The 12,638-nt window shown below is 45.2% G+C and overlaps 2 protein-coding genes and 1 long non-coding RNA gene across 3 annotated transcripts; all 3 read left to right on the forward strand.

The window, feature by feature from the left end:
* The first annotated feature begins 9,039 nt into the window (after positions 1 to 9,039).
* On the forward strand, positions 9,040 to 10,373 carry LOC140222410 (uncharacterized). Its single transcript, XR_011897936.1, has 2 exons — positions 9,040 to 9,737; positions 9,833 to 10,373. It is a non-coding gene; the product is annotated as an uncharacterized lncRNA (long non-coding RNA).
* Positions 10,374 to 11,198: 825 nt separating this feature from the next.
* LOC117853423 (aspartic proteinase nepenthesin-2) lies at positions 11,199 to 11,804 on the forward strand. The gene has a single exon (XM_034735792.1). It carries the CDS (start codon positions 11,199 to 11,201, stop codon positions 11,802 to 11,804), a length of 606 nt encoding a protein of 201 aa, XP_034591683.1.
* On the forward strand, positions 11,801 to 12,214 carry LOC140222564 (aspartyl protease family protein 2-like). The gene has a single exon (XM_072293407.1). It carries the CDS (start codon positions 11,801 to 11,803, stop codon positions 12,212 to 12,214), a length of 414 nt encoding a protein of 137 aa, XP_072149508.1.
* The last annotated feature ends 424 nt before the right edge of the window (positions 12,215 to 12,638 follow it).

Raw genomic sequence — 12,638 nt, forward strand, 5'->3', positions numbered from 1 at the left:
AGGGACGACGGTGGCGAAGCGGAGGGTCGTGGCGGTGGAGTCACAGCAAGCGCGGTCGAGGAAGACGCGGACCCCGGCGCAGGAAGGGACCCGGGCTGGATGCCTTGAGTAAGCTCCTCCATGACAAGATCATCCCGGACCTGGAGGAAGGTGGGGAAGGGTCGCTGCCGGGTGATCCAGGTGCGGAGGTGGGCGTAGCGGTCGCTGAGGCCGCGAAGAACGTTGAGAACCAAGATCCGGTCCTCCACGGCCCAGCCAAGGTCCCCGAGGGAGTCCGCCATGGTCTTCATCTTCCGGCAGAACTCACCAACGGAGAGGTCGCCCTGGACGAAGGTGCGGAAGCTCGCATCGAGACGAAGGGCCCGGGCTTCGGCGTTGCCCAGGAACTGACCCTCGAGCGCCAGCCAGGCCCGGCGGGCGGTGGTGTCGGGGGTGCCGCGGACGAGATCGTGGAGGTCGAGGGAGATGGTCCCCAGGATCCACGACAGGACGATGCTGTCGAGGCGAACCCACGCAGCTGTCCGGGCCGCAGGGAAGGTGTCGGTGAGGACGTGGTCGTCGAGGGCGTAACGGCGGAGAATGAGCAGGACCATGTCCCGCCAGCGGGCGTAGGAGGGCGACTCAGGGTCGAGGACGACGGGGACCAAGCTCTTGATGTTCTGGACACCCCCGGCCTGGTAGTGGAGCTGTGCGACAAGTGGATCGGCCGGATCGGTCCAGGCCACCACAGGTGGACGGGGAGCACCGGAGCCGGAGGAGGTGGCCGTGCTGTCGTGGGACATCGTGAGGAGCTGCTCCGCCTCGGCGATCTGACGGGCCAAGATGTCGGCCGCATCCCGCTCCCGCTCCCAGGCCAGGGCTGCCGCGCGCAGGCGCGCCTGTCCCTCGGCAGCGGCAGCCCGGGCAGCGACGAGGGCTGTCGCGAGGTTCCCATCCGGAGGTGGTAGAGGAGGCGGGGCGGGGAAAGGTACGCGAGCAGCCCCTCCCCCCACAGGAGCAGCTGCCACCCCTGTAAAAACAGGGGCAGCAGCCCCCCCACCCCCGGTTGAAAAACAGGGGCAGGAGGCGTCGGGTAGAGGGCGGCGGCGGCGGCGGCGTCCCCGCCGGCCTGCGCGCCCGCGCGCTCGCCCGCGCGGCGAGCCGCAGCAGCAGCGGCGGCGGCGGCGTCCCCGCCGGCCTGCGCGCTCGCGCGCTCGCCTGTGCGGCGAGCAGCGGCGGCGGCGGCGGCGGTGGCGGCGGTGGTGGCGGCGGCTGTGGGATCCGCGCCGTCCGCCGCCCCGTCGGCGGCGGCGGCGGCAGGGCCCGCCCCGACGGCCAGAGCCGTGGCCGCAGGAGGCCGGTCGGCGGCCGCCACCTACGCCCACGAGGGAAGGAGAGAGGGGAAAGAGGAGAGGGGAGGGGGGAAGGAGTCGCCGGCCATGGCGCCGGCCGGCGGCGGCGGCGGCGGCGGCCGGTCACCAGGAAACCCTAACCCTAACTGATACCATATTAGAAGGTAATAGATTGATTATGGGCTAACCCTAGAGGGTAGCTATATAGATGTCTTACATGGGCCTATTGGGCCCTAATACACACAGTACACCAACAGGAGGGTCTCGCAAGACTTACAAACCTCAGAATAACAACACTTGGTACGCGCAAGTAACGGTAATAAAGATGTGTGCAAACCTTATCTAACTTAAGCAATGTGCTAAGCAGCCTAAACTAGCACTAATCAAGATCTAAACCTTGTGCTAATTGTCTTAATCTTATCTTTAACACTTTGGTGGATAGAGCACTTGTGAGTAAAACTAAGCTTATAGCTTATTCAAGCTCTACAACCCTTGAAATGGCCGGCCAACGGGTATAAATAGCTCCATACTAGCGCCGGCATGATTCAAGGCCTTGTGCTGTTGTTTTCCTTTTCCCATTAATACCTTGTGTCTTCTTCGGGAAGTACTAGAACAGATATACTACAATTGAATATGTCAAATGACACTATGTGCTGTCTGTCTAGACTTTGACTATTTTCTTGCACAATTTAATTGGACAGCCTCTAAAACTGATTCGTGGCATCCATTTATCAGCTGCCTTGGTCTCTCGACACAACATGATGATTGTCAGGCGAGGAAGCAGTGAACTTTATTAAAGTACAGAACGACATCAAACATGATAGTTCCTGGCCGTGTCCTTTAGGATCCTCAAAGGACAAATCTATACATTAACATGATATCCACCGTTTAGCTAGATAACATTATGACCAAGTTTATGAGAGGCGATTCTTGTACCCCTAGCCCTTACTGTTAATTTTAAAGAGTCATTCTATTCGAAAGTTATTTAAAATTAATCCCCTATCTAATAATCAAAATTTTTTACCTATAACTCTCATTTATCAAATATTATAACACAATACAAATATAGATATGTACTTATATTTCCCAGTTTTGATTAACTTTTGATTAATAATTATTCTATATATTTTTTTTCATCCACTCTCATATTTTTTTTCATTAGCATCGCACCTCCATACATTATGTTTAACATGAAAAATCTTTATTTCTCATCGCTGGCTCCCATACATGTACAGATAGTTTACATGGTAACACCATGATGTATATATACCTTAACTTAGTATTTTTTGACATTTCTATTTAATGAACACGTGGATAATTAGATTAAAATTTAGGTGCTTAAATTAGATTATTTTTAATAATGAAATTTGTGGGTAATTTTGATACAGATTTAGGAGGATATTTTAATTTACTTTTCATAGTAACATGTATGGATAACTTGATGAAGATTATGGGGTTACATTGGATTGTTTTTTATAATGGTAGCGATGAATCATTTAGATATAGGTTTAGAAGTTTACTTTAGAATATTTTCATAATGATAGTGTTGGATAATTGTTTGAAAATATAATAGACAAATAGCTACGATTATTAGAGACTACAGGATTGATGCCCGGTTCTGATTTTTATGAGAATTTCTAGGATTTATCTTTTTTTTACTAGCTCGTGTGGTGAGAATTGATACATAGTCTCCAATTAACAAAATGAGGGAATATATCTAACAATCAAAATTATAACTTTGTGATCTCTGTAATTTATTAAATTTTCTAACATACTCTCTCCGTCTTGTAATACAAGGCATAGAAGCACTAAAAATTGGTCCTCAAATACAAAGCATTGTATGCATATTTGGATGATTGCTCAGTTAATTATTCCCAAAATTGATAAGATAAGGGTGGCTGATTGGTGGATTATTACTAAAATAAGTTCTTTATTATATGCAACTGCCAGTATAAGAGCACGACAATATGACTTCCCACTATAACTCAGGGGTACATGCGTTCTTTGTTACTCATGCTAATACGTCCTAAAATCTCTAGGATATGCCTTGTATTTTAGGACAGAGGGAGTAAGACTTATATAGGTATATATTTATTTCTTCATCAGATTGTGATAGACTTTAATTAGTAATTAGTTTATAAACTTTTTATCCATATTTATAATCTTTCTTTTTCACTTTGCATTACACGCTTAATTTATTCAATGGACCCTAAGTTTGATTTATATATTTTGAGCATAGAAATATACAACGTGTTTGGTTTGGAGATTCAATTGATCCGGCATGGATTCGTCCGACATGAGAAAGGGTCAGCTCGTCCCGCTTTTTCCGAGGAATGAGTTCACCCATGAGATTTGCCTGCCGCTGGTCTGTGGGAGTGTACTACGCAGAATCACCTGTGGTGCCGGACGAGTTGATGCCGTAACAAAAACTAAACGCCCATGTCAGGTTCGGTTTTAGGTTCTGATCATTCCGAACAACTTCATGACGTAAACCAAACGCCACCGCATATAGTTTCATCACTTCCTCTATATATTTATAAATAGTGACATATATCATGTGTATGTATCTTAATTATTATTTTATATAAAAAAATTGTATGAAATAGAAAATTTAGAAATTATATAGTACCTTGGAAATATATTTTAATGAAAGTGATTTGGATTCTTAGGTTTATCTCATGTTATATTTAATAATAAGATATGTGGGTAATTTAGATACAAATTTAAAAGGTTGCTTTAAGTTATTTTTTATAATATTTTTTTATGGAACCGGTAGGGGTCCCTTCCCATATTTTTGTTACTGTTAGAGGGTGGGGACAAATTAGATGCAAATTTAGGAGTTTTTTAAAAAAATTATAATGTCATAAGTGAGTAATTTATAGGAAGATTATGGGGTTACTTTAGTTTATTTTTTTATATAATGGCAGTGGTGGGTAATTTAGATGTAGATTTAGGTGTTACTTTAGACAATTTTCACAATGACAGATTTGGGTAATTTTTTAGAAAACGTAATAAATTCAATGACTATGATGATTTGAGTCTACTTAATTGATGGCGAGATGTTTTGATTTTTTGTGAGAATTTTAGGGTTCCTCTAAAAAAGTGTCCACCTAGGATCTTAGGTGGCTACATGTGAAGACCTCAAAAGGAACCTCCAATTAGTAATAGTAATATAAGATATTATGAAGAACATGCCTCGTTCTGAGTACTCTATGCTGGTGACATCTAACATATAATGTTTGAGTACCCGTTAGCTCTTATCGTTCTTGACTGGAATGGTAATAAAGACTTTGAGTGCCATATGCATGAGTTGACTAGAACTATGGCTGACTTCTATGACGTATCCTACTTGTTGGATTAAGGATTTTGGCTTGTATCCAAATTTCCTATCTCCCCTTTAGACTCTTTGTTAGAGTTTTTGTTCAAATACTTTACTGTTACCTGGTATCCATCCCCAGTACCTGCCATTCCATAAAGTTAGCTAACAGGAATGATTCTTTGGTCTGTTCGTTCAAAAAAAATAAGGAATGATTCTTTGGTCTAAAACAAATGCACGGCTGGAACAACTAGCAGCCGAGGATCAACACTCGTAAAACGATAAAGAACGAAGAATGATAAGTTTATCCAAATTAAATAAAACGTCACGACCTGGGATTTATGTCAAGTGCAGACCCGCCAGCTTCCTCTGAACAAAAACTGCTGAAGCTGAAGTCTTGTCACAAAATAACAGGGAAAAGCCGGCCAGTGCTTTAATTCAGATTGTGGAATTTCCTAAAATAATTCAGATTAATGAAAATCGCTGCAAATACTAATGAAGTGGCATAATACACTACATATTCTCTTGCCGTTGAAGCCTAGTGTAGAATGTTGTATCAATAAAAGCATTAGCTACTAAACCTACTGTCTGATTGCCTTGTCAATAATACCGTTTAACTTATGATCTTGATTAGAAAGAGTATTATAATAGGAAAACTCCTGGTAAGTATAATAAACCATGCAATATTGTCTTATTTGATATAGGCGGCAATTTTTGAATTAATTATTATGTCCTATTTGCTTCATGGTCCGGTGGACTTTGTTTTAAATAAAGAAATCTTTTGACATGGCAAGCACGTCTTGCATGTAAGTAATACTGGGCTGAAAAGGCTTACTGGAAAACGTATAGAGAAAAATCTATACTAAGGTTTAAACTATATGACTTTTTCTGGTCTCCAACCAAATGCCAACCCTAACTTTCAAAATCTTTACTTGATACCAAGAAAATATACATATGCATCTTCAAAGGATTCTATTAACATTTACTTTTTCTTAGCCTCAGGGATTCGCTTGGGGTGGTCTTGTTTTTAGTTTGATTTCTCCGGACATTTACTTCGACAAGGGCTTAATTGGCTGAGATCCATGTTGGATCTACAGTTTTTACACTAGATTAATTAAAGTAGCTAGTTTAACTATTTATATTTAATAATCTAAACCAGAAACAAATGGCACATCTAAATGCTCTTGACGTACCTCCTGCTAAATCTAATATTTCTTAGAGCTACAAATACCTGGCTTCAAGAAAATTTGGATCCCCGCCAAACACAAATGCTGGTTAACTTTTAGATAATTACACAATTTCATTCTTACTACCATGAAACTACACTTTCAGGTAGATATGTAAGAAAACTGCACATATTTTGCATATTATATTACAAACTACTTCATTTTATTATAACAAAACCTGACATGCATTGGAAGGCATGTCCATCCACATATATGTGTTAAGAGTAGATTCACATCATCATAGTCATTATCTCAAATGGTTGCTATCTCTTTAGATCCATTATATTTCTCAATGTCATATGACAAGTGAAACTTGTAAAACTGTCCAAAACTTAGAAGTCCTGGTAAATACTTTCTTTGTTGATCATTCCATGAAGGAGCACAAAGAATAAGTGGATCTTTTTCCATTAAGATTTTATAGAAATCTTAGGAAAGAAGATGCAACAAAAATGCAAAGTTGCACAATGGCCAACTATTCAAATGGCTGAGCATTTGGATTGGATATTGGCTATAGTGGCTTTACAATCATTAGCCCTCACCAGTGGGATAATAAGTCCCATCCAATGTAAGTTTGGAGAAAATTTCCATCTCAAAAATATGAACCATGTCCTATATGAGTTAATCATGTATGAAATTAATTTACTCAGAGAATAAACTATATAAGCATGAAAAATGGTATTACCAATTTTGGTATCACGGTGACACTTGATTTTGGATTACCATTCACAGGCGATGAAGTCGCTGCTACAATTTTGGGAATAAATGATGCAAGAGCATTGTCAAAATGTAGTCTCTGTGATATGATAGAAGGTAATCACCAAAACGATGCACTATTTTCTGCTATTTATGCGAGTTTGCATCCCTTTAGGAAATTATAGTACAATTCTCTATTCTCTTTGCGCAATGGATATTCACCTCCTGTTGCATTCGTACTTACCAGATGAGTTCATTGGATTACTAGAAGTATATTCATTACAACTCTTATAGTCTCAACATTACTCAAATACTATGAACCTTAGGAATAAGCTCTGTACCAATGTGGTACTAATGATGATGCTTCAAAATAAGATCATAATGCTTTTCAACTTAGGTCAATGTATGAATGAGTCAAGAATAATGGTAATTTTGCAAAACTTCAACTTGGAGCAAAAATTATGAACAACAAGATTTGTAGTCTACAACAGTTTAAAATCCTGTAGACATACATGCATGGTTCAACTCGCAATTGAAACCATATGAGTTCGTTTTGTTGTTCATAGCATTCTTTTAATAGCAAGACGTCATTTCACTTCCAAGGAAATAGAACAGGGAAAGAAAGAAATTGCCATAGTTCATCATGAGGAGTAGGGGTGGGCATTTTTTCCTGAAAACCGAAGACCGAACCGAACCAAACCGAAGCGAGCTGAATTATTAGTTTTTTGGGTATTCGATGTCTGATTTTACGTAGTTCGGTGATCGGTGTTTTGTTCGGTCTTAGAACGAGAAAAAACCGAAGAACCGATGTCTACCGAACTTTTCAATGCTTCCCCATTCAGGAGGTCTTCATCTTGGGCCAAAGGCCCATGTCATGTCAGCTAAGCACGGCAGCAAGGCCTAGCAACCGTGGCCCAAGTATCCAAGTACCTGTCCGTGACCCTATCCCTTTCTTCTCCCCGTTGCACGCTACACACATCGTTTTCTCCAGGTCCCTTTCTTGATTCTTTCTCTTCGGTACCCTCTCGAATCCAGCCGCACCAGCACGAGCCTGCGTGACGACGGAGGTGGCATAGCGCAGCGCTCGAGCGCTTGGTGGTGACGGTGATGCTTGAGCTCTACGACAGCGGCACGGTGCTCGAGCTTGGGGACGGCGACGGCGAGCAGCGCTACAGCCTACGGGCTGGGCGACGCGTTGGGGGTGCGACCTTGCAAGACGAGCAAGCGTGGCAAGGAGAAGTGTGGCGTGTAGGTGAGGGGCGAGGACCGACGTGGTTGTGCGGTGCGGCGAGCCAGCAAGCGGCAGGTATGCTGAGCGGTGAGGAATTTCGGTTTGCACCGCACACAGAACTGAGAACACCAACACCGAAACAGTCAGTTTTTGATTTTCTGAGACACCGATCGGTTCGTCATTCTGAAAACCGAAGTTTTTGAACACCGATAACACTGAACCGAATCGTCGGTTAAAACCGAATACCCACCCAGTAAGGGGCTCACTCATTGCTACCAATAGTCCATAATATGCAAAGTTAGTTGGAAGTGATTTTTCTCCAATGCATAACCATAGGTTTCATTAATTTGCATGCTGGTAAATTAAGAATCATGTTGTAATCATAATGCAAAAGTAATATAGAGTCCATATTTTGTGGTTTGGAAAATTGGAGGTAATCACACATGGTGTGTGAACCTCAATAATAGTGTTATCGTCAATGCTAGTATACACTTGTAGATAATCTCCATGTACTTATAGATCTCTCAGTAGTAGGCAAAATAAATTGCTGCTATAGGTAAGGTCTCTGGGCTAACAAATTCATAAAGAATATGTTGCAACTAATGCCTAAGACTCTACTACCTTGTGTATAACCATTTGACAATAAAGAATGGTAATGAAAAACCATTTTTACAATCGCCAAATATTTACTTAGGAGAACACTTTTGTAGGTAATGATCAAATTATGATGTAGACCTCTCAGTAATGAGTGAATATATCGCTACAATAGACATGGTCTCTGGGCTAATATATTCGAAGTGAACATATCGCAAGCCGATGTTTAAGACTCCATCACCTTGTCTTCAAATCCCAAAATTATTCAAGATATGTATTGGTTATTTTGCATGGAATCCATCATTAATTAAGCAATACTTAATTAAGAGAATTCTTTTGTTAAAATGCAATATGAGAAACAAATTGCCAAATTAAGAAGGTATATTTTAGAAACATGCGAAGAGCATATATATACTAAAATATACACAGTGACTCAGAAAAATGATAAAGTACAAAAGCCATAGATCATATGCATCTAACATGGAACTGCAGTGGTCTAAACATGAAAGATGTAGACAAAAAGTACTTCATCGAATATGGTACTAAATACAGGAAACCATATGAACTCAACTGTAAAAGTACTGCAATTTTTTTTAAAAAAAATAGCGAATGCTATCAGGCTGAAAAATCAAACGGCCCGCAGTCACTTCAGGCCCAACAGTTGGCCTGCCGCCCCGCATGGGGGAGCGGTTAGGATTGAAAACCCAATCGCCGCCGCACCCTTCCGCAGCCACGGTGAGCAGAGCGCCGCCGCACGCCACCGCCGCCGGTGTGGGGGCGAGCTCGTCGGTCCTCCCCCTCAGCCGCCATGGCTCGGGCGACCAAGTGCCGCCGCCAGCCATTGGGTGCAGGCGGGCGGACGCCACCGCCGGCCCAGGCACTAGCGTGCGGGCGCATCTGCCGCCGCTCACCGCAGGTGCGGCGGACGGCTGATGCCACCGCCGCTCGCTGCAGGAGCGTGGGTAGGCGGATGCCGCCACCACGTGCCACTAGAGTGCGGGAGGTAGAGCGCGGCCAGCGCCTCCGCTTGCCCAGCCTCGGAGAGCTCGGCAAGCGCGACCGTCTCCGCTTGTCGCGGGTACCGCCGCCGCCGGTGCCGGAGTGCTTGGGCACGGGAGTGCGAAGCCGCTAGCCGTCGCGGGTTCAGCAGGTACGGAGGTAAGGCGGAGGCGTGATGCGCCTTGCCAGGCCCTTCTGCCGGTGTGGGGACCCGTTGCTTGCTGGAGGCGAGGGGCGCGTGGCCAGTGGAGGTCAGAGCCTCCGTGATGGCCATCATGAAGCAGAACCAGAAGCAAACAGATTTTGCAGAATTGAAAAATGGCAGTTCCATGGTGACGCACCAAAAGGTAAGAAAATCATGAAAGCGTACCATTTTTGGAAACCGATTTGCCTTCTTTCTATTCATCGCCGTTTCTGATTCTTTTGCTCCGATTATGAGCAGGCAGTGAAGAATATGTCGACAATGAGGGTAGATGCCTCTGTTTGCATCATCTTGTTCCTGCTTGTTCGTCTTGGATTTGTCATGGATCGCCAAGACAAAGACTTGGTGCTTCAACAATAGAGGAAGACCAAAGATGACACCGAGGACGGTGCCCGATGTTGTCGACGTCGTTGTTCTGATTTCTCCGATGGAGAAGTGGAAGAACAGCCTTGTGTCTTTTCGCCGTGGTGGTCCATTAGTCATCGGCGGTAGGCAAAGTGCTGATAACGTGTTAAGAGTAGATTTACTGAAAAGTACGTGGGAGAGAGTGGAATCTCTGTGTATTGCATTGATCTCAAGATGAATGATCATGGTGAAAGAGTGTGAGGCCCCTTTCGGTAGGTAACCGCCAAGAGCAGTTACTGGTGTTGATCACCAATAAATGATTCACAACAATATGTACCAAAGTATTTTATAGTTTCTTAGTGATATTAATATGTATTTTTAGTTTGTGAAATGTAATAGGAAATATTTCAGTTATGAACCACTGTTGGATCTTGAACATGGAGTCGATCTCCGGTCCAGCTTTTTCATAATATATGGCTGTAATTCATTGAGGCAGTTATCCTCGCAGGACAGTCTGTCTGTGCACCCGTGGAGGTGGGTAGGAGTGCGCTGCAAGTCTGCAACGTCATGTGGATTAGAAGCGGCAACATTAGCTGGCGGAGAGAAAGTGGCTTTTATCATGGAGAAGAAGTGACCACGCGAGGGAGCGGGCAGTGCTACGGCGGAAGCATGGGAGAGGACATGGTGGCTGGACTTTTTGTTTGGCATTCACCAAATTTTTGAATTGTTTGCTTGTTATTAGGTTAGGTGTATACGAATTTGTGATCAAGATGTGGTTTCTAACTAATGAATGCACCCTAAACTAGTATACATAACAATACAGAATATAAGGGTAAACGATCTATTCAATGTTAAACAAATTCTTGAACACAGCCAGTGAAGCGTGTACCTGCTGCCGTTGAGTAAAGCAAATTCTGAAACAGAACCCGTGAAGTGTGCATCTGCTGCTCAGCAGCTGATATCTGCTATAAAACCGTAGCACACATTCTGTCTATGAGGTAGTACAGTTCAGTACTTCAGTTAAAGTTAGAAAGGAAAACATCTCGTTACTGTGGAGCAAGGTGCAGTGCAAGTGCAAAAATGGGTCGGAGCCTCCTGCTGGTAGTGGTAGCAGTAGTTGTTTTTCTCCTGTTTCTCGTGCCGCCGCCGTTCGTCTTGTCAGCGGGCACCATGCCGGCCAAGCCTTATAAACCCGCGGCGCTAAGCACATCGGGCGCGTTACTCCAATGGCACACCTCTGGTGAAATCTTTTGTCCGTGGCATGAAGAAGGCGGCGTGGCGCAAGTTCAAAGACTACCTCAAGTCGCTTTCTGAAGGCCAGAAGACCGACGGTAAACTGGAGATCGCCGCTGACACCACCAGCTACTTTATCTTCAACCTCTCCGTCGGTACGTCATCCCCGCAGAACATATCCGGGATCCTGGACATCACCACCCCGCTTGTGTGGTCGCAGTGCGCGCCTTGCACCGCCTGCCTGCCGCCGCCAGCGCCGACCTTCCGGCCCAATCTGTTGCCCACCTTCGCGGGGCTACCTTGCGCCAGCCAGACTTGCCAGCGCATGCTCAATCAGACATGCGCCGCTGATGCCTGCGGGTACATTGGCGTCTACGGCGACGACACCAACACGACCGGCTACCTCGCCACCGACACGTTCACGTTCGATAATGTCTCCGTCCCCATGGTCTTTGGCTGCAGCGGCGCGAGCACCGGCGAATTCTCCGATGCATCCGGAATCTTTGGCTTCAGCAGGCGCCCCCTGTCCCTGGTGTCGCAGCTCGAGCTCTCCTGGTTCTCCTACTTGTGGGCGTCTGACGACTCCAGCGACGACAGCTTCATCAAATTCGGAGTGATAACGCAACGCGGATGAAGAACAGCCTCTCCACTCCTCTCCTCACCAGCGACCTATACCCTGAGTTCTACTTTGTCAATCTCACCGGAATAAGAGTAGACGACAATAAGGACCTGGGCGACATCCCTGCCGGAACCTTCGACTTCCGGGCGAACGGATCCGGCGGGGTGTTCCTGAGCACGACCATGCCGGTTACGTTCCTCGAAGAGGTCGCGTACGTCGTAAAGAAGGAACTAGCCAGCAAGATCGAGTCGCAAGGCCCGCAACGTGCGAACGGCTCGGCGCTCGGCCTTGACCTGTGCTACACTATGGAATCCATGAAGAACGTGACAGTTCCGAAGCTCTCGCTGGTGTTCGGCGGCGCCGACGCGGTGATGAAGCTCCAAACTACTTCTTCCCTGACAACAACACCGGCCTGGAATGCCTGACCATACTTCCGTCGCCGGCGGGCGTGTCGCTCTCGCTCCTCGGCAGCTTGCTGCAGACGGGCAGGACCATGACTTACGACATCATCGATGAGCAGCTGATCTTCGAGGCGGCCGCTGCGCCACCGGGGCACTCTGTGTCGTCTCTGCTGATGGCATTCCCGTTGGCAGTATGGATGATTCTGTTCTAGATTTGTGCTTGGTCGAGCGTACATTGCCGCACGTATGACTGTTTTACTTACGCGGTCGGTCGAAATGGCAGTAGCAAGCAAAATACGGTTTGCATTTACTGTGTCATGTATTTCATCCCTTTTGTTTCTTCTTTTTACATATATAAGATGTTAATGTGTGAGCTCAGTTGCATAATATGTAATTGTAAGGTGCCATGGAAGTTAATGGATGTCTTTATTTCTTTTGTTTGTCTTGT

The sequence above is a fragment of the Setaria viridis genome, chromosome 4 (genome assembly GCF_005286985.2).
Source record: "Setaria viridis chromosome 4, Setaria_viridis_v4.0, whole genome shotgun sequence".
Classification (NCBI taxonomy): domain Eukaryota; kingdom Viridiplantae; phylum Streptophyta; class Magnoliopsida; order Poales; family Poaceae; genus Setaria; species Setaria viridis.